The sequence below is a fragment of the Quercus lobata genome, chromosome 3 (genome assembly GCF_001633185.2).
Source record: "Quercus lobata isolate SW786 chromosome 3, ValleyOak3.0 Primary Assembly, whole genome shotgun sequence".
Lineage (NCBI taxonomy): Eukaryota > Viridiplantae > Streptophyta > Magnoliopsida > Fagales > Fagaceae > Quercus > Quercus lobata.
The window spans coordinates 53,361,741-53,385,882 of record NC_044906.1 but is presented as its reverse complement, the minus strand read 5'-3'; the positions used below and the strand labels follow the sequence as shown (position 1 = coordinate 53,385,882).

At 36.4% G+C, this 24,142-nt stretch overlaps 2 protein-coding genes and 1 non-coding gene across 3 annotated transcripts; all 3 read right to left on the bottom strand.

Moving 5' to 3' along the window:
- Positions 1-200: 200 nt before the first annotated feature.
- LOC115979128 (TMV resistance protein N-like) lies at positions 201-17,532 on the bottom strand. Its single transcript, XM_031101092.1, has 4 exons — positions 17,358-17,532; positions 16,897-16,990; positions 13,976-14,480; positions 201-1,269 (listed from the first exon to the last, which is right to left on the bottom strand). The coding sequence occupies exons 3-4, from the start codon at positions 14,476-14,478 to the stop codon at positions 1,206-1,208; spliced, it is 567 nt and encodes a 188-aa protein (XP_030956952.1). The 5' UTR covers positions 14,479-14,480; positions 16,897-16,990; positions 17,358-17,532; the 3' UTR covers positions 201-1,205.
- Positions 3,398-4,792, bottom strand: LOC115979126 (disease resistance protein RPP2B-like). The gene is made up of 2 exons (XM_031101091.1): positions 4,058-4,792; positions 3,398-3,966 (listed from the first exon to the last, which is right to left on the bottom strand). The coding sequence occupies exons 1-2, from the start codon at positions 4,310-4,312 to the stop codon at positions 3,625-3,627; spliced, it is 597 nt and encodes a 198-aa protein (XP_030956951.1). The 5' UTR covers positions 4,313-4,792; the 3' UTR covers positions 3,398-3,624.
- LOC115983088 lies at positions 17,428-17,530 on the bottom strand. Its single transcript, XR_004089889.1, has one exon. It is a non-coding gene; the product is annotated as a U6 spliceosomal RNA (small nuclear RNA).
- Positions 17,533-24,142: the final 6,610 nt, after the last annotated feature.

Below are 24,142 nucleotides of genomic sequence, written 5' to 3'. Positions count from 1 at the left end.
AATCTAATACCGTGTCAACTGGGTTTTCTTTTTTGATAGCATGAAATTTTGGTAAGGTATTAAAAGTCTAGATATGTGAGTCCCTTAGTAAAAGAAGAAAAATAGTATGATTAAAATGTGTCAGTGTCAATCGTTGGGTCCATCTTTAAAAACTGTGGTCGGGGTTGATGAGAAGAGGCTATCAATGATATAAATGGATAGAAACACACAGGCGGTTCTCATTTACTTTGCATTACGTTTTAAAATAACAATTACATCTGGGCAACAGTAAAATTTATCAAGGTAACCCCACTCCTCTTTTTATCTGTATGTATTAAAAGCATTCGGTACAAAACCAAACCAAGAAAGATGAACAGCAACAACTAGCCCTTATAAGATTCACTAATGCAGTCTTTGCTTCTTTAGCTAAACACTATACATCTTCTAAAATTCTGGTATTAACATATCTAAACCATTCATTGACAAAAGATTTCCAGCTATTTCATTTCCAGCAAACAAAGCGTCTCAGGGAAAGTAGCTCCCTCTTTGGTTGATGCTACTCCACTGTAGCAACCTAGCACCAGCCACCTTCCCTGCCAATCCTTGCACACAAATGCAGAACCTCTAAACTTCTTCTTGGAATAAACACCCGCAATTAACAGCAGCACATGCCATCATGCACATTGCCCAGGAAAAAAGATTCCTGCTCAAAGCTCTATTCTTTCCTTCCAAAATAAAATCTTCGTTACAGTTTTCTAGGCAACTGTACAAATATCTTCTGCTATGTTCTACCACAGTCGTGAGAGAAACCCACCAGCCCTCATAAGCTACTTTGTTCTTGTAAAACCAACGAGAGTATAAAACGCCAACAACCACTACCAAAAACAAACTAACATTACACCCGCTCAATGGCCCTTGCAGTGCTTACCCTGCCATTCCTCTTCATATGTCATCTGTATGCGAGCATTTTAAACTTCTACTTTTATCCAAACTTCGCCAGTAAATTCCATCTGAGTTTAAGAAAAGCAAACTACTAATCATAAATCATAATCATTGAATCTGCTCCAACAATACAACTGCAAATATCACCAGTCCATTCTTGCTCAAGAACAAAACCAATACCATTCACGGTTGGTCATTTAGTGGCACAGTTTGGTAGACATACTGATGTGTGCGCCTATGTTGGATGGATATAAAGTGGCCACCAATTAGCCACGCAGGTATCTCTAATTTATTGACTGTAGGATTTGATGTGGACCATAACAGTTATCATTACATGAAGGAATCACTCTGTTTATGCAAAAGAAAAAAAGGCAATAAATTAAGAACAAAAACTATAAAAGAAATATACAATGAGCAATCAATACTATAAGAATAATACCATTAAAAAAATAAATAAATAAAACACTAAAATCACAAAAATTCTGGAATCGTTGCCCAAGGATGGGACACCAATGACCTTGTGTTATTATTCTGCATTCCTATGCATATTTATTAATACCAAACCGTGGAAGAAGAAGCAAAACAACAATTATATTAATACTAAGGAAGAGAAATTTCAATATGCATTTGTATATAGAAGTTTAAAAGAGCATTGCATTTGCAGGACACCAAAAAAGAAAAAGAATGATTTAATCAATAATAAGAGGCATGTGACAGCTAATTTAAACAGCTGACTATTTTGAGTCCTTGAAAACTTCAGCAAGAGCCCAGGTGGATGTGAGAGAAGGGACCCTAGGCCTACTTCGCTAAGTCTTCGAAGTGTCATTGGTTTCTGTCCCCCTTTACCGCCACAATAGGCTTCAAGCTTCTTGGATGTTTGATCTCCTACTTCCATTATATTAAAGTACACCAACAAGACAACAGGAAAAGTTTTTATGATTTCAACCTGACTAAAAAAAAAGGAAAAAAATGCAGCTATATGAAAGCCAAAAAGGTAATGTTAAGGTACAACTAGCACAATAAAATGATAGATATATAGATGCCAGTAAGGGAAATCCAAGAAGAATGATGATGACTTACCGGCAAAGAAGTCAAAAAATTCTCTAATACATTACTTGATCCAATTTTACATCCTCCCATGTGTTCATAGGTGGTTCGTCATTAGAATAGCCTTCTCCACTAGACCCAGCCCCATCATCCTCATCATGGCTTCGTTTATTTTGGGTACCTTTGGAGGCTGAATCATTTATATCATGATGGATTACACCCAGATCCTCACTGATACACTGTTTGTATACCAAATGAATCCCAGTTTTCACCCCCCCCAAGTCATTTGAAGAACTTATTCTAATCGCAATTTTATTGGATCCATTCGCATCAATTTGACGAAATTTTTCTCCCCATTGGGAGTCAAAATAGCACGGGGACAAATAGAGCAGCCAAATATGACGTGTTCTAACTTTACCGTATTTTGTCCTAAAAGAAGAGCGTATTGGTGATGCCCTTTCAAATCCATTGACTTTAATCCAACATGTAAGCAGAAAATCTTCAGAGGTATGAGAAAAACAAACGCACAACACAATTCCCATCAGTTCATCACACCCATAAGGCACTTGTATCTTCAATTCATTACCCATACATTCATGGTTAAACCATTTTGGAATTTCACCTCCAGGAATAATAATGTCTAAGATGTCTGGCAATTTATCACTTTGTCCCTAAAATATACAATGCATAATTTATGTTTAGAACTTAGAGAGAGAGAGAAAGAGAGATAACTGAAGCTTGTTACTGCTGTTTTGAATATAGTCAACCAATTTGAAGCAATTAACACACTGGAAATTCAAATGGGAGTGATCTGACCTAAAAGGATAAAATTGCAGTTCTGGCAATCTCTCCAGCAAGGTACAATTGTTTGCAATTATAGAATCAATAGTTGACGGAACATTTTCCAATGATTGAAGCCAGTTGCAACCCTCCAAATAGAGTGTTCGAAGATTAGAGAGCTGAGAGAAGCTTTCAGGAAGGGAAGCAAAAGAATTTCCACTTAGATTTAAGTGTTCTAAAAAGGACAAGCAGCCAATGTCATTGGGGATTGACCCAAGATCACAGTCACTAAGATGCAAATATGTCAAAGATTGCAGACCTAATAAGGAAGGCAATAGTGGATGAGGATTTGTTGGCAGGGAATTAAATGAAAAAAATTCTGGGCTAATTGGCTCAAAACGTTGTGCCAGGGAATCAAATGATTGCAATAGTTCGCCCATGGGATGCCGACTTGTTGGCAGGGAAATTAATGAAGGAAATACTAGGCCCATCAATTCAAGATTTGTTGGCAGGGAATAAAATTCAGATGACTTCCATCTACAGATATATAGATGTTTCAGATTTTTAAGGAGAACAATGGAAGAAGGAAACTCTTTTATGGCTGTCCAACACAAATTAAGCAGCTCCAAAACTTTTACATTTCCTATGTTTCTTGGCAAGTTACCAAATTTTAAGCATCCAAAAAGATCGATAGAAATAAGCAACTTCAAACTACAAATGGTGGTAGGAAGGCACACAAGATTCACGCAATATCTTAGAGTCAACGAAGTAAGGTTAGTCAAACGTTCAATTGATGAAGGCAGCTCTTCTATATCCGCTTTGCTCAAATCAAGCACCTCTAGGCCTTCGACTATCCATAGGTTCTCTGGCAAGTTTTTAATTAGTTCCACAACAGCAGTGCGATCCAAAAAAATCTCCTGTAAGAATTCCTTGTTTACCACAAATTTTGGGATTTTCCTTGCATTTTGAGCAATTAGAAAGTTCAAGAGTCACAGGAGACTCCATTCCAAACTTTCTTGGAAGACGAATTAGTCTTTCACAATCTTGTAAATTAAGATGAATAAGTTTTTTAAGAATTCTTATGGATGGGTGAAACTTTCGTAAATTTGTACACCTTACAAGAACTAATTTCTCAAGATTTGGGACTCCAGTGAAGTTTGGAGTTATAATCAGGTCTGAGGAGTCAGTCAAGTCAATGAACGTCAACTTGTCAAAATTCTGTTAGAAGAAAAACAATTGTTAGAATAATTAGCTTTCTAATGTCCATTTATTGTAATTTAAAAAAGAAAATTTTTAGGAGGATACTTACCTTTATTCCTATCCAAAGTTGTTCAATTTTGCTTTGTTGCAAACAAAGTTGGACAAGCTCATCTAGCTGGAAACTTGATTGTAAAGATTTTGATGGATACAAAATCCAATCAAGAATTCTTAAATCATTAGGAAGGTGTGTGGGAACATGGAGAATGCCATATATTCTAAGAAATTTAAGATTGTCCATCTTCAAAAAGGCCTCAGGGTTCCAACATGCATCTTGTTGTTCATTATAAGTACTCACAATATCCATGGCTTTAAGTGTTTCTGTCCCCTAATAACCAAGAAGGAATTGGTGAATTGCAAAATTAATTATTAGCATTACAATTCAAATTCCAAATTGTTAGACATGAAGGTAGGGAATGAGCTCAAATTCTCTAAAAAAACCTTTTACCTTATTTTTTCTTAACACTTGTCAATGTCCTCGTAATCCCACAATCTACTATGCTTCCCAGGATCATCAAGGCACTCTTGACAAGCTATGTTCCTACCCATTTCTTCAAGTAAGCGATGCATCCACACTATATCATTATCCACAATTTTCAAGAGAGACTTATCAATGAGTTCCTTCAATCCAATAATAGGGTAAAGGCCAAGAATATCTAGTATTTTCAATACATAATCTTTCTTCAGATTATTAAAAAAACATGCAATATGCAAGAATATTTCCTTTTGTGATTTTTGGAGTCCATTAAAACTTATTTCAAGTACTTGGAGAATTGCTTCATCTGGAAATTCTTGGAGTCTTTCTAACGCAATTTTCCATTCAACAATACTTTTTCCAAACAAAAAGGAACCCAAAACCTCAAGAGCTAAAGGAAGGCCAGCAGCATAATTCAAAAAATGGTTAGACAGTTCTCTATAATCATCCAGGACATGCTTTTTTTTAAAAGCTTTTGAGGAAAAAAGTTGAAGAGCATTTTCATCATTCAATCCTTTAATTTCATATATTTTATCTACTTGATGTGCCTTCAACAAATGCGCATCTGTTGTTGTTAGGATAATTCTACTACCAGAACCAAACCAATCATGCTCCCCAGCTAACATTTTTAACTGTTTCATTTTATCTACATCATCAAGAACAAGAAGAATCCTTTTACGACATAACCTATTCTTGATCTTGAGAACTCCATCATACTCCTCTTCTATTTTCAAGTTCTTTTCCTTCAAAACTTCATCAATAATTTTCTGTTGTAGTGGAACAAGACCATAGTTTTCAAACTTTTCCCTAACATCCTCAATAAAACCACGAGCTTCAAATTCTTTAGAAACCATATGATAAACAACTCTAGCAAGAGTTGTCTTACCCATCCTGTAAGGTTGAATTTATTCAACCATCTAATTGGCTTTATTCCGTACCAAATTTGCTTGTAATTCAGCATTTAGTAACCCTGTATTTAGGTGGGTTTGATGTAAGGGTAGTGAGTGAGATAGAGTGAAGATTGCTCAAGAGTGTGCAAGAAAACAGAGACTCGCGGCTGGGACTCACGGGTGACTCGCGGCTGCAAGCCGCCAGACGCAGCACACGTGCCAAGCATGCTGGAAGGTGAACAGTCATGCAAGCTGGAGCACTACAGGACAAAACAGGACAACTGGCCATACGGTTATCTCGCGACTGGATCTCGTGACTTAGTCAAGCCGCGAGGTCAAGCCGCGAGCCACCCCTGTTTTGTAAAACCTGACGTTTCACATTCCTCTCCCACTCTAGTATAAATACCCCTTTTACCCACGATTGTAAGAGAGTTTCCAGAGAGAATTTTGAGAGAGAAACCCTAAAGAAAAACAAGATTGATTCACCCACAATCTATACATTAGAGTCTCTTCAAATTCCTCAACTCTCTTCCTCTCCATTGTCAAATTCTTGAGAGGCATTATACCAAACCTGATTCTCACCATTATCATTACTGTGAGAGAGCTGTTTGGATTTCTGGGAAGCAGTTAGGAAGGAACCAATCTTCATTGGTTGATGCTATGGTCTAGTAGCGGAATCCGGGAAGTTAGAAAAGAAAAAGGTTCGGCGCAACCTCGTTGGAGCAAGAAGCTTGGAGGGCTTAGGTGCACTGGGTAGATTAGGCTTGGAGGGTCTATTGCTGTCCATGTATCCCAACTGTATTTTCTAGTGGATTGTTTACCGCTTGGAGGGCGGCGGAGAGGTTTTACGTCGAGGGCTTCAGTTTCCTCTTCGATAACACATCGCGTGTTGTCTTTGTGTTTGCATCTTCCTTCCTTTCTATCTTTGCCTTTTTATTATCTGCTGTGGATTGTATTTTGTTTTGGCTTAGATAGTTTTTAACCAATTTCATATTATAGCATATGTTAAGTTTCCGTACATTAGTTGTTTGACATATTGCTTGAATTGGTTAAGTTGTAATTTGAGGGTCTAAACGTTCAAAGGTATTTATACACGTTTTTGAACTTTCAATTGGTATCAGAGCGGGTACACGGTTATTGGTTTCATTACCATTGTGTGATCCTTGACTCCCTTTTGAGATGGATCGGTCTCAATCCCTAAATGCACCTCCATATTTTGATGGTAGCAATTATGCTTTTTGGAAGGTTCGCATGAGAGTTTTTCTGTGTTCTATTGATGAATCTGTTTGGGATACTGTTGAGATTGGTTAGACCAGACCTGAGGCAGCCAAATCCACTTGGGATAAGGCAGCACTTGCTGCATCTAATGCTAACAGTAAAACACTAAATGCTATTTTCTGTGGTGTGTCTCCAGATGAATTTCACAGGATTTCTCACATTACCGTTGCCAAAGAAGCATGAGAGATTTTGGAAACCACCTATGAAGGCACGAAGAAAGTGAAAGACACCAAGTTGCAAATGCTGACCACTCGGTTTGAGGAGCTCAAAATGAGTGAGGATGAGTCTTTTGACTCTTTCTATGGGAAGCTAAATGAGGTGGTTGTCAGTAAGTTCAACTTGGGGGAGAAAACGGAGGATTCAAAAATTGTAAGGAAGATCCTTCGATCATTGCCGGAAAGTTTTCGTGCTAAAGTGACAGCGATTGAAGAGAGCAAGGATCTTGATGACATCAAAGTACAGGAGCTGGTTGGTTCTCTGCAGACTTATGAGATGTCGCTGCCCAATCAACGGAAGAGTAAATCTCTTGCTCTAAAGACCATTAATGAGAAGGTGGAAGATCAAGACTCATCGGGAGAAGATGTGGTTGACAAAGATGTTGCATACCTTGTCAAAAATTTCAGAAAGTTCTTGAAATTCAAAAATAATGGGAGATTTGATGATAAAAGAAAATTCCAAAGTTCTGGAAGGGAGAAAAGGGAATTCAAAAAGAAAGATGGAAAAGAATCCCAACCTACACAAGGTGTCACTTGCTTCGAATGTAACGGGCATGGACACTTTAAGAAGGAATGTCCAAATTATTTGAAATCGAAAGGTAAAGTGTATGCCATGACTTTGAGTGACTCGGATTCGTCTGACTCAGAATCTGAAGAGAGCTGTGATGGAGAGGGGAACTATTTGGCTTTTATGACCATTGCTCATGTTGAGTCTTCAGATGAGTTGAATCTGCTTGTACAAGACCTTGGAGAACATAGTGATGATGAATCACTAGGAATTGTTGAAGAATCAGATGCTGAAGATGATGAAAGCACAGCAAATCTTCAAGAGAATTATAACTCACTCTTGGAGAAGTCGGGTGAGTACACAAGGGTGGCCAAGGTTGCTGTGAGAAAAATGAAGAAGGCAGAGGAGGACTACAAAAGTCTCCTAATCCGATATAGGGAGGCCAAATGTGAGATAGAAACACTGAATGGTGAGTTGTCCGAAACTTACACAAAAGTGAGATTTCTTGAGAATGAGGTTGTGCAAGCAAATGCTAAAATAGAGAGGGTCACCACCAAGAAGCTAGATGATGTTATCTCATCTCAAAAGAGCTTTTCAGACAAATCCGGATTGGGATATACCGGAGGAAGTAGTTCATCTGTAAATGTCACTAAAGAAGTGAAGTTTGTAAAGGCCAAAGATCCAGTTGTAGCTGACCTTACTGATGAGAAGCTCAAGATGGAGGAGAAGAAGAATGTGGTGAACCAACGGATGCTGAATCCCCGTAGTCAATCTGTGGGCAGGTCTGAATCTCGTGCCAAGTCACGTCCACGACCACAAAGAGGTCCTAGAGCAACTTATGTGTGTCATTATTGCGGACTTCAAGGACATACTCGACCAAATTGCCAAAAGCTGAGAGCAAAGAATAATGCAACTCCTCAAAGGTCAGGAGGACCTAGAAATGATAGAAGAAATTGGGCAGGTGATCAATCTAAAGATCAGAATGGTGATCCCGGAATGATGAACGTGATGAAGATGATTGGTGCATTCACCAACTATTTGGAAAGTTTCTCACGAAGGTTTGAAAGCCCTAACTCCCGTACCCAATCCTATAAGGAAATCACCCCAAACGCAAGTGACGTGTGGGTGAAAAAGAGTACTCATGCATAAGCATTACAACATGTCCATGCATTAATACTTCCTATGCTTTGTGACGATGTTTGTTTGTTTGCTTGCTTGCTGTTTTTGCTGTTGGTTGTTTGCTTGTCTACTTGTGTATATTTTTAATTTTGTCTTATCAATCTTTTTGTTTCTTGTGTCAAAAAAAATCCAAAAATCACATAAAAATTAGAAAATCAAAAAGCTTGATTGACTTTGTTGAGTTTTTGTCTCAAAACTTGTTTTGCCTTGTACCTTTGTGCTAATGGCTTTGTGCATTTTTTAGCATTGCTTGTTTTCATGCACTCATATCACTGTGGGAAAAATCTTGAAATCTATGTGATTGTTATAAATAGATCTTCAAACTTGTCATGAATGATTAGTGAATGGTTATGTTGATCTTGAGACATGCATAGACTTGTGTCTATATATCTTCCCACTATTTATTTTTGTTTTGCTAAAAAGAGCTCACCAAATGTAAATCTCCAAATGAAAAGAGATATTGAGCTGTAAAAGCCTGTCACACATTCTAGTATTCGACTAGGAAAAAGGGTAAGCGACTTTATATTAAAGAAAATGTTTATTCAAAAAGCTAAAGGCTTGTCCATTAAAGTGAAATGTCAAATATCACTCTCACAATGAGAGGTGATTGCCTCAAAAGATCAAAAAGATCAAATGTTATGATTAAAAGTGGAGTTAAATATAAAGCTCCAAATTATGTTATCAAGTTTTGTGGGAGGTCATATATACATATTTCTATAATTGAGATAGGTCACATGATTTAGTGCTAATTGTGTATGTCTTGATTGAATTGATCATTGAAACTTCACATTAGACTAAGGACTATCTCATTGTTGATATCCACACACAACACACAAGTTTATGTTCAATAAATGCCATATTCATTTGTGTGATTGTACTTGATGAAATGTGTTTTCACATGCTCAATCTTTGTTAATTCAAACACAAAAAGATTTTTGAGTGTTTTAGGTGTTTTTGGAAAGTATTTTGTTTGAAAAATCTGAAAATTTCAAAAATCCAGTTTTGCCCTGTTTTGGCGGCTCAGTCGCGGGTATGTCAAGTCGCGAGTCTCAGTCGCGTCTTCGCGGGTCATTTTTGGCGACTTGTTCGCGAGTGGAAGGTCCAATCGCGAGGGTTACTCAGAGATTTTCGCGGCTCAGCTCGCGACTCACTCGCAGGTAGACCTTCTAGTCGCGAAAAACACTTAGAAATTTTTTTCAAATTTTTGTCCTTGAGTGTTTTGGCGGCTTGAACTGGCGACTTAATCTAGTCGCGAAAAACGCGTGTTTGGCAGAAATAGGAGCAGTTTTTAAATCTTTTTCAATTTTCCCTCGAACTTTTGTGACTGTTCACCTTCTCCCTAAACTATCTCCTTCCCAAACTCTCCGTGCACCCATTTCCAATCTCCATTGTTGCATATTTTCTGCTCAAATTCTTCAAGTCTCAGGTATGGGTTTTCAGTTTTGAACTCATATGTTTATGTTTTAGAGATGGGTTTGTGATTCGGCTATTGCTCTATGTTCATGCTTCGCTTGCTGATGCTGTTGCTAAAGTTTGTTTTGATCTTGGTTGTTTCCCTTTTGGTCTTCATCTTGTGCTTAGCTAAGTGTGTCTTTTAGTTTCTCTGATCTTGAGCTGTTGTGTTGTTTCAAAATGTTCCGTTTGAGGATGTGAGTTTTACTGTGTTGAATGTGCATATTATATTGTGTTATTCTGTTGGGAGCATCTGTTAGTTTCAAAATGCTGATTATGAGTCATATCATTTTTCCATTATATGTCTCGATGACATATATCTGCCTTTAGGATAATTCCTATATCTGCTGAATTTTTCCCTGCATTCTCCCTGTTGTTCTTGTGTTTTCTAGTTTAGGCTTGTTTATCCATGTGGTTGATTTAAGTAGCTTCTTGTTTAAGTGTTCAAGTTCTTTTGTGTGGCTGAAATCTCTTTGATTACATGGTACTGACTAGTTCTACACATATATTGTTCTATGCTGTTGTGGCCTCTTCTGATTGTTCACAGATGGCTCCCTCACCTCCGAAGAAGAAAACTCCTGCAAAGAAGGCTGACAAAAGATTGAAAATAGATTCTAAACTGTTTAGGTCAGTTCATCACTTTGAGAGATACAAGGATATCTTCTTGAAAGCAGGAATTATTCAAGAAAGATTTGTAGATTTGGAGGACTGAAGACAATCCTTTATCCCCAGCTGTTTTGAAGGAAGAGGATGGGAAAAGCTTCTGAGTGATTTCCCTGTAGTGTGTGAACCCCTGATTAGGGAATTTTATTCAAATGCTGTGATAAAGGAGAATGAGTTAAGTTGCTGGGTTAGAGGTAAAGAATTCATTTTGGATGCACATGTCATTGATGATGTGCTAGGGCTTGATGGATTAGAAGATCAGGAATTTATCAATTATAAGGATAGGAGTGTTTCTATTGAAACAGTTCAACAAAGGATAGGTGGGCAGAGAAAAGGAAAATGTTTGAATACCACTGCCTTCCCAGTGGACATGAGGTGTCTAACAATAATCATGATGTTTAACCTCTATCCCATAAAGAAGTTGACTACAATCAACTGTGCTAGAGCAATTTTTCTGATGGATCTCAAAGAAAAGAATTTCATTGACATAAGTTCCCACATATATGACACCATTGTGGATGAGACCAGAACAACGTCTAGGCCAAAATTGATCTTTCCCAGTTTGCTAATGAGGATTTTTAGAAGGAAAGGTGTTCCAATCCCTCAAGACATCAGTCCCATGTCCACACCCTCTGCAATTAACAAGCTTACCTGCAAAAGGATAAGTGTTAGGCTTCCAGGAGAAGAAGATGAAGGTGATGAAGGAGAGGGTGTCCCAATGAAAACTAAAGCAGAGGCAGAAGGGCATGCATCAACCTCAACACTCAGGAGGAGTGGCAAAAGGTCTAGAGCATCAACTTCTTCAGATACACCTCCAGATGCTTTCCAAATCATTCTGGAATGACTTGATGGGATCAGAGAAGTCTAGACTGAGCGCTCTGAGAGGATGAGAGCCATGCAGGACCAAATTGATGTTTTGTCTGCAAAACTTGATAGCTTCACCACACAGCATGATCAATGACCCTTTGGTCATTCCGGTCAAAAAGGGGGAGTAATGTGTTGAGGGGGAGTTGTCAAAGTTGTCAAAATCAGAGACTTTGTTTATATATGCTTATGTTTTGGGTATTTAATGTTTTTATGGGTTTGATACACTGTGTTTTTGGTGTATAGTTGTTTCTAACTCATAACTTATACTCTTGGTTTAAACTTTAATATATTTTGATGATGTTATTCAGGAAGTTTTGTGTTTGTACCCATGTGCTTTTGTAAGCTTTTAGGATTAATGTTTTATGCATAGTTTGTAGGTTTTATGGTATGTACCTTGCTTAAATGCAGCCTTTATGCTATGTTGAAATCAGTACTTTAATCTAAATGTCTTGCATTTTGATTTATGTACTGTCACTCTTGTGCCCTTGTAGGATTGTTCCTAGATGCATATACCTTGAGTACTATGCATTGGTTGAGTGTTGAACATACAAGTGTCTTGCCTTGTGCTTGTTAACTTGTATGTCCTTGTGTTCATTCCAAGTGTGAATGAGCACTGTGATCACTACCTTGTGGTGTTCACTTGGTTGATCAAGCCATGGTTTGTTTCTTAACTCCATCTTTGCTTGATCACATATTGCCTGTTTCATATGCATTTTATGATTTTCTGCTTACAATGATCATGGTGTATTGTTGTGTTTCAGGAGTATTATGTTCATATGATTCAAGTGCCTCATAGCTTCTAGAGTTAGGTGTGAGTGAGTTTTGTTCAACTGTTCCCAACTCACATGTTAAGTCTAGAGTCTGTTTTAGGGTTTTGTCATGGAATAGCCAAAGGGGGAGATTGTATGGTTGAATTTATTCAACCATCTAATTGGCTTTATTCCGTGCCAAATTTGCTTGTAATTTAGCATTTAGTAACCCTGTATTTAGGTGGGTTTGATATAAGAGTAGTGAGTGAGATAGAGTGAAGATTGCTCAAGAGTGTGCAAGAAAACAGAGACTCGCGGCTGGGACTCGCGAGTGACTCGCGGCTGCAAGCCGCCAGACGCAGCACACGTGCCAAGCATGCTGGAAGGTGAACAGTCATGCAAACTGGAGCACTACAGGACAAAACAGGACAACTGACCATACGGTTATCTCGCGACTGGATCTCGCGACTTAGTCAAGCCGTGAGGTCAAGCCGCGAGCCACCCCTGTTTTGTAAAACCTGACGTTTCACATTCCTCTCCCACTCCAGTATAAATACCCCTTTTACCCACGATTGTAAGAGAGCTTCCAGAGAGAATTTTGAGAGAGAAACCCTAAAGAAAAACAAGATTGATTCACCCATAATTTATACATTAGAGTCTCTTCAAATTCCTCAACTCTCTTCCTCTCCATTGTCAAATCCTTGAGAGGCATTATACCAAACCTGATTCTCACCATTATCATTACTGTGAGAGAGCTGTTTGGATTTCTGGGAAGCAGTTAGGAAGGAACCAATCTTCATTGGTTGATGCTATGGTCTAGTAGCGGAATCCGGGAAGCTAGAAAAGAAAAAAGTTCGGCGCAACCTCGTTGGAGCAAGAAGCTTGGAGGGCTTAGGTGCACTGGGTAGATTAGGCTTGGAGGGTCTATTGCTGTCCATGTATCCCAACTGTATTTTATAGTGGATTGTTTACCGCTTGGAGGGCGGCGGAGAGGTTTTACGCCGAGGGCTTCGGTTTCCTCTTCGATAACACATCGCGTGTTGTCTTTATGTTTGCATCTTCCTTCCTCTCTATCTTTGCCTTTTTATTATCTGCTGTGGATTGTATTTTGTTTTGCCTTAGATAGTTTTTAACCAATTTCATATTATAGCATATGTTAAGTTTCCGCACACTAATTGTTTGACATATTGCTTGAATTGGTTAAGTTGTAATTTGGGGGTCTAAACGTTCAAAGGTATTTATACACGTTTTTGAACTTTCACATCCCTCCCATCGCCCAAATCCCTATAAAGCGGACATCTTTTGAACCTAGAGCTAAGCATGACTCCAATTCCACTAGTCGAGAGTATATTCCTACTAGGTCCTTGGTAATGTATGGGAATGCATCATATTTCAAGTTGAGCGATATCTGTTCTACTATTTCTTGGATATCTTGTGACTCAGGTCTGCAATTAAAAAAGTAGGATATGCATTGAGTTTGAACCACCAATAAGTTAGACAAAAAATACTATTCATATTTAAAATTCAATTTTGTTGACTGAAACAAAAACATGGACATTGGTCCACTTAGGAAAAAATTGAAAGAAGTATAATGAAACATGTATATAGATTTGCTTAAGGTTCCAAATAAAGTGATATATAGAAAGTGGGTCATTTGAATATTTAAATGAAACAAATATGTTGAGATAAATTACCTAGCATCCTTTAAATGCCATCCGGCGAGGTTGCCCACTTGTCTCAAAGCATCTCTCCATTTATCCACCCTTGTTTTCTTCTCCTTTTCTTCATGTTTAACAAATGCTAGTGCAAAAGTTCCCAATTGTTTTCGTACATCAGATGGATCAACATAGTAAAATACAGGTAAAACTGTCATTTCCATATCTTTCTTGCAAGTAATGATATTTGCAAGTTCATCTAAGCACCAAGTAGAAGATGTGTATTCTTTTGAGAGAATGACGATAGCAAATCTTGATTCTTTTATTGCTTTCAACAGCTCCAATGAGAGGGATTTTCCTTTCTCAAGTTTTTCATCATCTCTAAAAGTGTTAATGCCTTTCTCTTTCAAAGCAATAAATAGATGATCCATAAAATTGTTTCGGGTGTCCTCACCTCTAAAGCTGAGGAAAACATCATACTTCCATCGCTCAATAGAAGATGAAGTAGAAGAACTTGGGAAAGATGATGAGGCAGTTTCCATTCCTATTAAAGCCATTGCAAATACGGAACTACTTTTATTTTTTATTTTTTGCTGAGAACAAATACACTACTACCAAATATTGAATCACTATTTATATATATATATATATATATATATATATATAGATCTGCATACCAGAAAAAAAGGGAAATCAAATACTACTGAAGAAAAAAAAAAGGAAAATAAACTAGGGAAGAAGAAACCATTTGATGCAATGTTTTTAATCCCTCCGTTAATCAGATTGGTCAAACAACTTTACCTTCCTTTTTTTTTTTGGTTAATTTATGAGAACACCCAGTCGAACAGGAGGTTCACAAAGTTAAGCAAATAAACTCACTCCCGCCAAACATACATCACTCGTCTCTGCTACTTGCTGTGACGAAGCCAGTAACGCCATCCATGAACGCCCTTGAAATCTAGCCTTTTGGTATATTTTCTAAAACTCAATATATAATTAAATCTCTTAACTCAGCTGGGTATGTTTTGTTGATAACTCAATTTCAACCGCAAATAAAGATGGTGGAGATGGGTTATGTGTCTGGTTATCTGTTAGTCAAGTCAACTGCATGTATAAATATGGCTCTACTTTGTAGGAAGACTTTCTGAAGAGTTTTGGTTCATGTTCTTCTCATTCAATAATTTCGTAGAGAAAGAAGAAGATGAACTATCATAATTTTTCTTCCTCTCAAAAAAAAAAAAAAAATCAGCGTCTTAAGTAACTAAGGAAATTAGGCACATCGCCCCTTCATCAGCATATCAGGATCCTCTTTATTTGCCTCAATCATGGTTCTGATTTAGTGAATCTAAGAGTGTACATGAGCGCCACATAATTTAAAATGTCATTCCACCAAATAAGGAATGATAACTGATCTACTGATTTCAAAATGACGTGAAGCTTCATTTGGCTTTAGATTTGTTAACTACTACATATTTCCCATGAAATGGACTCTCTTCATTCCAAAGCAAATTGAGAGGCTCCTTTTTTTTCATGAGTATAGTCAACATCATGAACCTTGACAAGAAAATCTACTTCAAAATTTTCATCAAACTAAACACATAGTATTGTGTAGCTGAACATTAATTTCATCTATCTATTCGCTTGTTCCTTTTCTATCCTTTAAAATTGTTGACAAAATTTACCCAATTGATTCCTCAGCTTTGTCGATGTTACTCTGCATCAGCATCTTAAAATGTTTGCACCACCATGGCCAGACAATCAATCGATTAAAGCAAATTCTTAAAGCAGGACTTATCCAAAAATATAAAAAAGAGAAGAAAATTCTTAAAGCGTAATAATCAAGACTAGCACTCATACCTAACAAATTTCTAGCCTATAGAGTTAGTTTAAAATATAAACTATAAACTTATATCTATGTCCAAATGGAGTTCACACACTAAAACCACTTGTACCACAAGTAGCACAAAATTCATCTAGAGCTTATAATGACTATCTAAGGCATAAAACACCATCAAACAAGAAATTCCAAATCAAATGTTTAGATAACGAACAAAGGTCTGTGAGGAAAGATCCCCTCCTATCTAAATCCTCCAATTCCCTCCAATTTTTAGTCAAATTTATGACACGTGGCATTTATTTGATCTCATGCGGTTTACATGTGATTTTTAAGATCATTGGATTTTTTAAATGCCACATTTCTCTCTTCTATCTAAAAATTAAAGGGAATTGTAGGATTTTGGATTGGAGGTGATCCTTTCACAAAGTGTTTAAATTACTTAGGTGGTCATTTAATACAAAAATTTGCAAATTCAATGGCAGGCAACCTGCTGGTGTGAACAGCAGATTTCAGGTGGGGCAGCATTTCGTTAAACTCCAATGAGTGATTCTACTAAATGAAGAGCCAAGTCAATGCAATCTCCACAGCATCAATGTTCTGTCATAGGGACGGCAAAATTCATACACTCCAAACACGTTCCTGAAGGCAGAGCTGTAACTGAGAGATCCTCTCAAATGCTACCTCTGGAATCCTGACCACCACTACCACAATGACTTGTATTTTGAAAATTTTCACGGTGTGGATCCAAGCTGAGGAACGACAACCATTTTGAATTTTACAATGATAAGCTATGTAAATGGCTGTAATCGCACATAACATTCATGGCAGACTCAAGTGTAACTCCAATCAATTTGGTTAGCTTCAATGAGAACCAAAGAACTGATCATACGTTTTATGGGCTGCTATTGATATTATCACCATATGCCCTTTCTCTGGACTAAGGCCAAAGGTGCAAATTGGAGTTTCTATTTGGGTCATGATTTGATTAAGCAAAGTATTTGAACAAAGTTTTGATTTGTAACACTGCATTTTTACCCCTATTTTAAATGAAAAGAATTGTGTGCTGTTGTACAATCAAACTTCATAAAAAGGAGATTATAGTTTCAAAATGATTGAAATTCACCTGATGAAGTTCTATTCTAGTCTAAGAGCAATTCACAAGTCCCACATGATGCTGATGGAGGTCCTAGCAGCAATCCCTGTGCAACTTCTTTGTGCTACAAACATCATTACAATAATCAAAAGAAGCTCTAACTCAACAAATGTAATTCAATGAAATTCTGGAATATATATTATTGTGCTAATATCCAAGCCAACCACAAAAAACTATTGCAAATCCAAAATTTGGAATGCCTCACAAGCTTCATCAGTTCAAAAAAATAATAAAAATAAAAAGCTTTAATTTTAAAGTATGAAAACTATGAAAGACTCAAAATTTAAATTTTCCAAAAATATCAAACCCAATTTCAGAATATTAAAATCTGGATCAAATTTCAGAAGGGTTTCAATAATTCTACAAAAGAAACCCTACAAAATGACATAACGAGAATCCAAAAGAAGTGTGAGCTAAAAATTTCAGCTTACCAGAACGAAGAAGACAGTGGAAGCCATGGAAGAATCCACACATGGAGTTTGGGAAATTTTGGGGAACGAAAAAATTTTGGACCATTTCTCGATTTATGCGTGTCATCCTTGCGCAGGGGCCATGCTAATCTTCTCTGTATCGTTCCAATTTTATCGGATGTCCCCGAAGGGACAAGCCTTGTATTCTCGCTCTTGCTTATAAACATAGATAGCTTCTTGTAACTGAACGATGTGGGATTAGTTGGTTCTCAACCAGAAGGCCCAATTTAGTTGGCTTTTGGTTTTACACACGTGTTAGCGTGGCATTGTAGTAACTATTCTACGGTGCTAAGACTTTTTTCAAAAAACAAAATAAACATTGGGTAATGTACTGTCTTTTTGTTGACTACTAGCCACTACTACAACAATTTCATTAAAAACACAAAACCAGCAAGTATATTATTTGGGGATTTTAAGTTTTATATCGAATTATCAATAATCACAGACACAAAGTTTATCACAATTTTTTTCGTAATTTATTAAAGTAATCTATCATGAGTGGTGAACAATTATTTTTACATTAACATATAATTTTTTTTTAAAATTAATAAATTATGGTAAAAATTGTCCCTAGACTTATTGTGTAGCACCATTTTTTTCACTTAATTAAAAAAACACTCTTACCATGAAAGATTTTTTTTTTTTAATATATTATAAAAGTTCATATGGGATTTAACCAACATCTTTTGTGATGCCTTATATATTTAATTTCATCCCCCGCCAACACTCCCCATGATTTATCTATTTCCCATGGATAAGAATACATAAAATTCATGATTACCATAGGGCAATATGGAAGTGCCTCAAAATTAATTTTGGAAGAGATCCAGATTAAGAAATTTCAAATCATTATTGGAGGTATAATATTCGTTTCAAATGGGTTGATAAAAAGTAAAAACCTCCATGGAAGCTTTGGAGTCACCTTCAAAAACGATGACCAGACATCATTCCTCCCTTGCTAGCTCAATGGCCCGTCTAATACCCTATTAACTTATGCTAGTTCAGTCCACATGGACACTTCTGAGTAAGAGTCCACCTCGTAAATTTTGCTGGGCAAAACATGTGTAGAACACAAAGAAAGTTCACATTAACAGTTATTATTCTAATCGCATCTCATTAGTTTTAATTAACAACTGCAACTGGATACTAGTAAATTATATCATTCCACTGCTTTACATTAAAGAAACAATGCAATCAAAAGTCAAACATATTCCTTCAACTTCACAAGTCAATTCTATCTGCGATTAAGAGAAGTTTAATACAAATCACAGATTTTCCTTCAAGTATCTATTTGAGAATCCAGAACTTCGAATCTTCTCCCTCAAATATGGCTGCAAAAATCATCATTTCATTCTTGCTCCAAAAGTAAAACAATAGCTATATAAGACAATATCGTAAATAGGAATATTTATGACATATAGAAGTGCAGTAAGATATAAAAGTAGTGCAAAACTTAGGTATAATACCTAAGATTTCCTACTTAATATTTTGACATTTGTCCAATTTAACATACCAAGTAAACGGCGTTACTTGCTCCAAAAGTAAAACAATAGCTATATAAGACAATATCGTAAATAGGAATATTTATGACATATAGAAGTGCAGTAAGATATAAAAGTAGTGCAAAACTTAGGTATAGTACCTAAGATTCCCTACTTAATATTTTGACATCTGTTCAATTTAACATACCAAGTAAACGACGTTAAAACTAAAATTTCTTTTATTTTTATTTCCTTCTTCCTTCTTTTTCCTGTATTGCAAACGGCTTCTCTTCCAAACCACCCATGACCCTTCTCTTCCAAACCCAAAACCCAAAAAAAGAAAAAAAAAAAAAAAGAAAAGAATATCTCATCTCTCTCTCTCTCTCTCTCTCGGTGTGTGTATATGTATGTGTATCTGTTTCCTTTCTTCTTTTTTGATCTATGATTCTCTCTCTCTCTCTCTCTCTCTCTCTCTCTCTCTCTCTCTCTCTCTCGGTGTGTGTATGTATGTATGTGTTTCTGTTTCCTTTCTTCTTTTCTGATCTATGAGTCTTTCTTCTTTTCTAATCTATGATTCTTTCTTTCTCTCTCTCTCTCTCTCTTGGTGTGTGTGTATGTATGTGTATTTGTTTCCTTTCTTCTTTTCTGATCTATGATTGTTTCTTCTTTTTTGATCTATGATTCTCTCTCTCTCTCTCTCTCTCTCTTCTCTCTCTCTCTCTCTCTCTCCTCTCTTCTCTCTCTCTCTCTGTATGTATGTGTACCTGTTTTCCTTGGAGAAATGGGCAAATACCCCTTTCAAAAAAAAAAAAAAAAAAAAATCCAACATTTTGCCCCCTTTCCCAAACTAATTAGGGAAATGTCCCTCTTTTGAAACTTGATTATCTCAAAATCGACTTATAAAAAAAAAAAAAAAAATTCTGGAACTCTATAGTGGCGTTTTAAAGAGCCTATAGTGACATTTTAAGGACCTATAGTGACATTTTGTAACTCGATCTCCATGAAGTAGAGTTACATGCAATTTTTTTTCTTTTTTTTACCTATAACTCGACTTCATGGAGATCGAGTTACAAAACGCCACTATAGGTCCTTAAAACGCCACTATAGGCTCCTTAAAAACGCCACTATAGGGCTTAACTCGATTTTGAGAAAATCGAGTTTCAAAAGAGGGGCATTTCCTTAATTAGTTTGGGAAAGAGAGCAAAATGCTGGATTATTTTTTTAAAAATGGCAAAGGCCAATTTTTTCCCTGTTTTCTTTCTTCTTTTTTGATCTATGATTCTTTCTTTCTTTCTCTCCCTCTATCTGGACAAAATAATGAAAGAGGCTGTGACGATGGCTTTGTTGATGTTAAGAGTGTGGAAGTTTCGGGTATAGCTGAAAAGGGTCTGTTTTTTGGTTTGAAACCCAGTAGATCTGGCTTTTATTTTTTGATATTTCCTGTTTGGTTATTGAGAAAGTAAGGGAGAAGGGTCCTTTTTTGGTTTGAAACCCAATAGAAAATGAGGCAACTGGAGATTTGAAGCCGTGGGTTCTCTTGCAATTGCAGTACAGGAAAAAAAAGGAAGAAGGAAAAAAGAAAAAAAAGAAAGGATTTTTAGTTTTAACGCCATTTGTTTGGGTTATTAAATTAGACAGATGCCAAAATTTTAAGTAGGGAACCTAAGATACTATATCTAAGTTTTGCCCAAAGAAGTAAGAGTTGGGAGTTAGGAGGATAGGAATATAGAAGTGCAATTATGAATATAGTAATGGAACGTACTAAAAACAAAATAGCAAATAGAAATAATATGACAATGGAAATAATAGTTCGGTGACATAAAATGGGTTCACCAAAAAAAGATAGTACATAAAATGGAATAATAGTACAAGGGTACTATATATGAAAACAATAAATAAATATATTATATATATATATAGTAATACAGATGATATAGCAATATAGATACATCAATGGAAACATAGTTTAAGCAGAAGACATAACAATATGTGGATATTTAAAAATTGAAAGCTCGATAGTGTAAAATACTATAATTTGTTTAGACCCCCGATTTTAAACTTACGGTTAAATTGCTTTTACTGTACTTATCTAAGTGTAGAATAAGAGTAAATAAAACGTTATAAACTAAAACTACGCTGTAGTGCATAATCAAATACAATAAATGCCACATTGTTTTTGCATAATCAAAAGAGAGTAGAAGATGGACTAACCACATTGTTTTTGTATTACCATTATGCAAACAAATCTGGAGCTTTTCTTATTTGGTTTGTCATCACATGCAGCTCTTGAATTTTGATCATTTGTAGCTGAAGAGAACAGAACATTCCATTTTATTGTTGCTTCTTAAAGTATAACTGGAAATTTAAGAGAGAGAGAAAAAAAAAATTGAAAGGGAATTTGGCAATCTTTGATAATTGTTTGGTTGATTCAATATGAGAAAACTTACGGCTGGGATCTGTCTTGGACCAATCTGCATAGCTGGGGACGAAATTTAATAGCGTCATTACCAAAACATCGAATATGGGAAATTTTGGACCACTCTGATTCGCTTTATATTAATTTGGGGCAAGCCCTCATATCATATGGGAAATAAGTCTACATGAAATATTTAGCCTCTCTCATTAAACAATATCTACATGACTACATAAACCCATATATGACCCACAACACAAAAGAGTTAGAACTCCAATTAAAACACCCAGTTGGCGTATCCCTAGCAAGAGTTATCCCATATGTTAACCAAACCAAATTGTTGAGATATCCACACAACAGCACTACACGAAGAAATCAGAATCACACTGACCCACAATACAAAAGAGGTAGAGCTCTAATTAAAAAACACAGAAATCAAAAATTCAACATCCTTTAAAAAATCAAATACAAAGAAAAATCAACATAACAATCATCAATATCATAGCATGAAGAGGCAATAACAAATTTTTTAAAGAAAAAAAAAATCAATCAAAATAATCTAATCCTTACATTGAATTATTATGCGGGGCAGTCACAAGAATAGAGCACAAATACCTGAATTGAATCATCCACCTTTTGTCAATATTAATATATTGTGAGGAGAGAAAGAGACAAAGGAGGGAAGACAGAGAGACTGCTATTATAGGTTGGCGTTAGCAAAAGCTGAAGGGTTGCCGTTTAAAAGGTGGGGAGATAGAAATCGTGAAACATAGTAAACCGAAAGGTGAGGAGACAGAAGGGCATTTGAAACCGTGACACAAGCTGGGGCTTGGGCTTGGGCTTGAGCTTTATTGTGGAATTAAAGCTATAAAGTTTGGGCTTTATAGTGGAGAAAAGATTGAGAATTATTTTCATTTTTTTAGTACTTTAAAATTTAGGAAAATTATTTTAAAATTATAGGAGAAATTTAAGAAAAAAGATGGTAATGACATGGTTGTTGACATGGCTCAATGTGAGCGTAGCAACATTAATTGCTACGTTTCAACTTTTAAAATATCTCTTGTCTGAGTACACACTTGTCTGAGTTTAAAATATCTCTTGTACGTAGACAGGGCAATAATTTAGCGCACTCTTTAGCAAGAAAATCGCAATATTTATCACATATGTCAGTCTGGATGGAAGATGTACCACCAGACCTTTTATCTGTACTAGAGGCTGATTCCACTAGCCTTCATTAATAATACAATGGTCTCTTTCTCAAAAAAAAAAAAAAAAAAAAAAAAAAAAAAAAAAAAAATACAATAAACGCCAAAGGCCTTGTAGCTAAATTGACACCTTCCCATGTATAAAGTGCTTGGGGGTCTAGGGGGGAAAGGGTTCGAGCTGCGGGGTTAGCAGCATGTTGTAATTATTTTTCAAAAAAAAAAAAAAAAACAATAAACAATAAATGTAAAGCAAAAAGAGTAAAGGAAGAGAGATATTGTAAACACAAAATTTTCCGATTGCAGAAAATCAAACAATTGAAAAGAAATATGGTTTACAAATATAAATTTGTATTGATGAATAATGAGTACAATCTTTATTTCAATTCTTTTACAAAAGAATACCCTCTAATTCTATTTTCTTTGAACTTGACTCGAACAAGAGATCCTCTAAACTTTGGTTGGAAGATGGATTGAACGATCTTCACAACAAATCTCTAGCTTTGAGCTTATTAGAGATTTATTGTTCTTCAAGTCTTCGAATGTGAAGGCTCTTAGGTTGAAGTTCTTCAGGGCTTTAGAGACTTGATCTGTTGAGCTTCAAAGATTTGGGTTTGTTGAGGTTTATGAAGGTTTTTTAGCTTAATTCCAATAGAACTTCAAAGAACTCGAACAAGAGATCTTCTTGACTTTGGTTGGAAGATGGATTGAACGGTCTTCACAATAAATTTCTAGCCTTGAGCTTGTTAGAGATCTGTTGTCCTTCAAGTTCTTCAAGCCCTTTGAATGTTCTTCAAGATCTTCAAAGACGCTTCAAGTTCTTCAAAGATTCTTGAGACAGAATTTCTAGCTTGGACCTCTCGAAAACTTGGTGTCGAAAATGAGAGGGGATGTCCTCTATTTATAGTGATTTTAGAGGATAAGCTCTACTTTGAATTGATATGCTTGAAAGTATGTAGTAGACTTGTAAGGTTGAATTTAATCAACCATGTGTTGGCTTTATTCCGTGACAAATTTGCTTGTAATACAGCACTTAGAAACCCTGTATTTAGGTGGGAATCATGTAAGGGTAGTGTGTGAGAGAGTGTGAAGAAATGCTCAGGACTGTGCAGTGAAGTAGGGACTTGCGGCTGGATCTCGCAGGAGGCTCGCGGCTTGCAAGCCGCCAAAGGTTGCACACGCGCAGAGCATGCAGGGGAGCTGAATAGTCATGCCAGCTGGAGCACTACAGGACAAAAATCCAAACTGGCCATTTAGTTAGCTCACGGCTTAAACTCACAACTCAGTTAGGTCGCGAGGTTAAGTCGCCAGCCAACCCTGTTTTGGAAAAATTGACTCTTCGCATTCCATTCTCACACCAGTATAAATACCCCTCATTCCCATAAAATATGTGTGGCCATTCAGAAAGAAAAACCCTATGAGAGGTTTCTTAAAAACACCCACCTAATTAGAGAGAGCTACTCATTCTTAGAGAGAAATTTTTATAGTCTCTTCTCATTCCCTCTCTCATTGTCATACTTATTGAGAGGAGATTTCTATCCACACACTACCCACACATATTTAGAGTGTTGAGTGTTTTTGAAACTTTGGGAAGCATTGGAAGATGCCAAGGATGGCGGATGCTATGGATTATAGCGGAATCTAGTAACC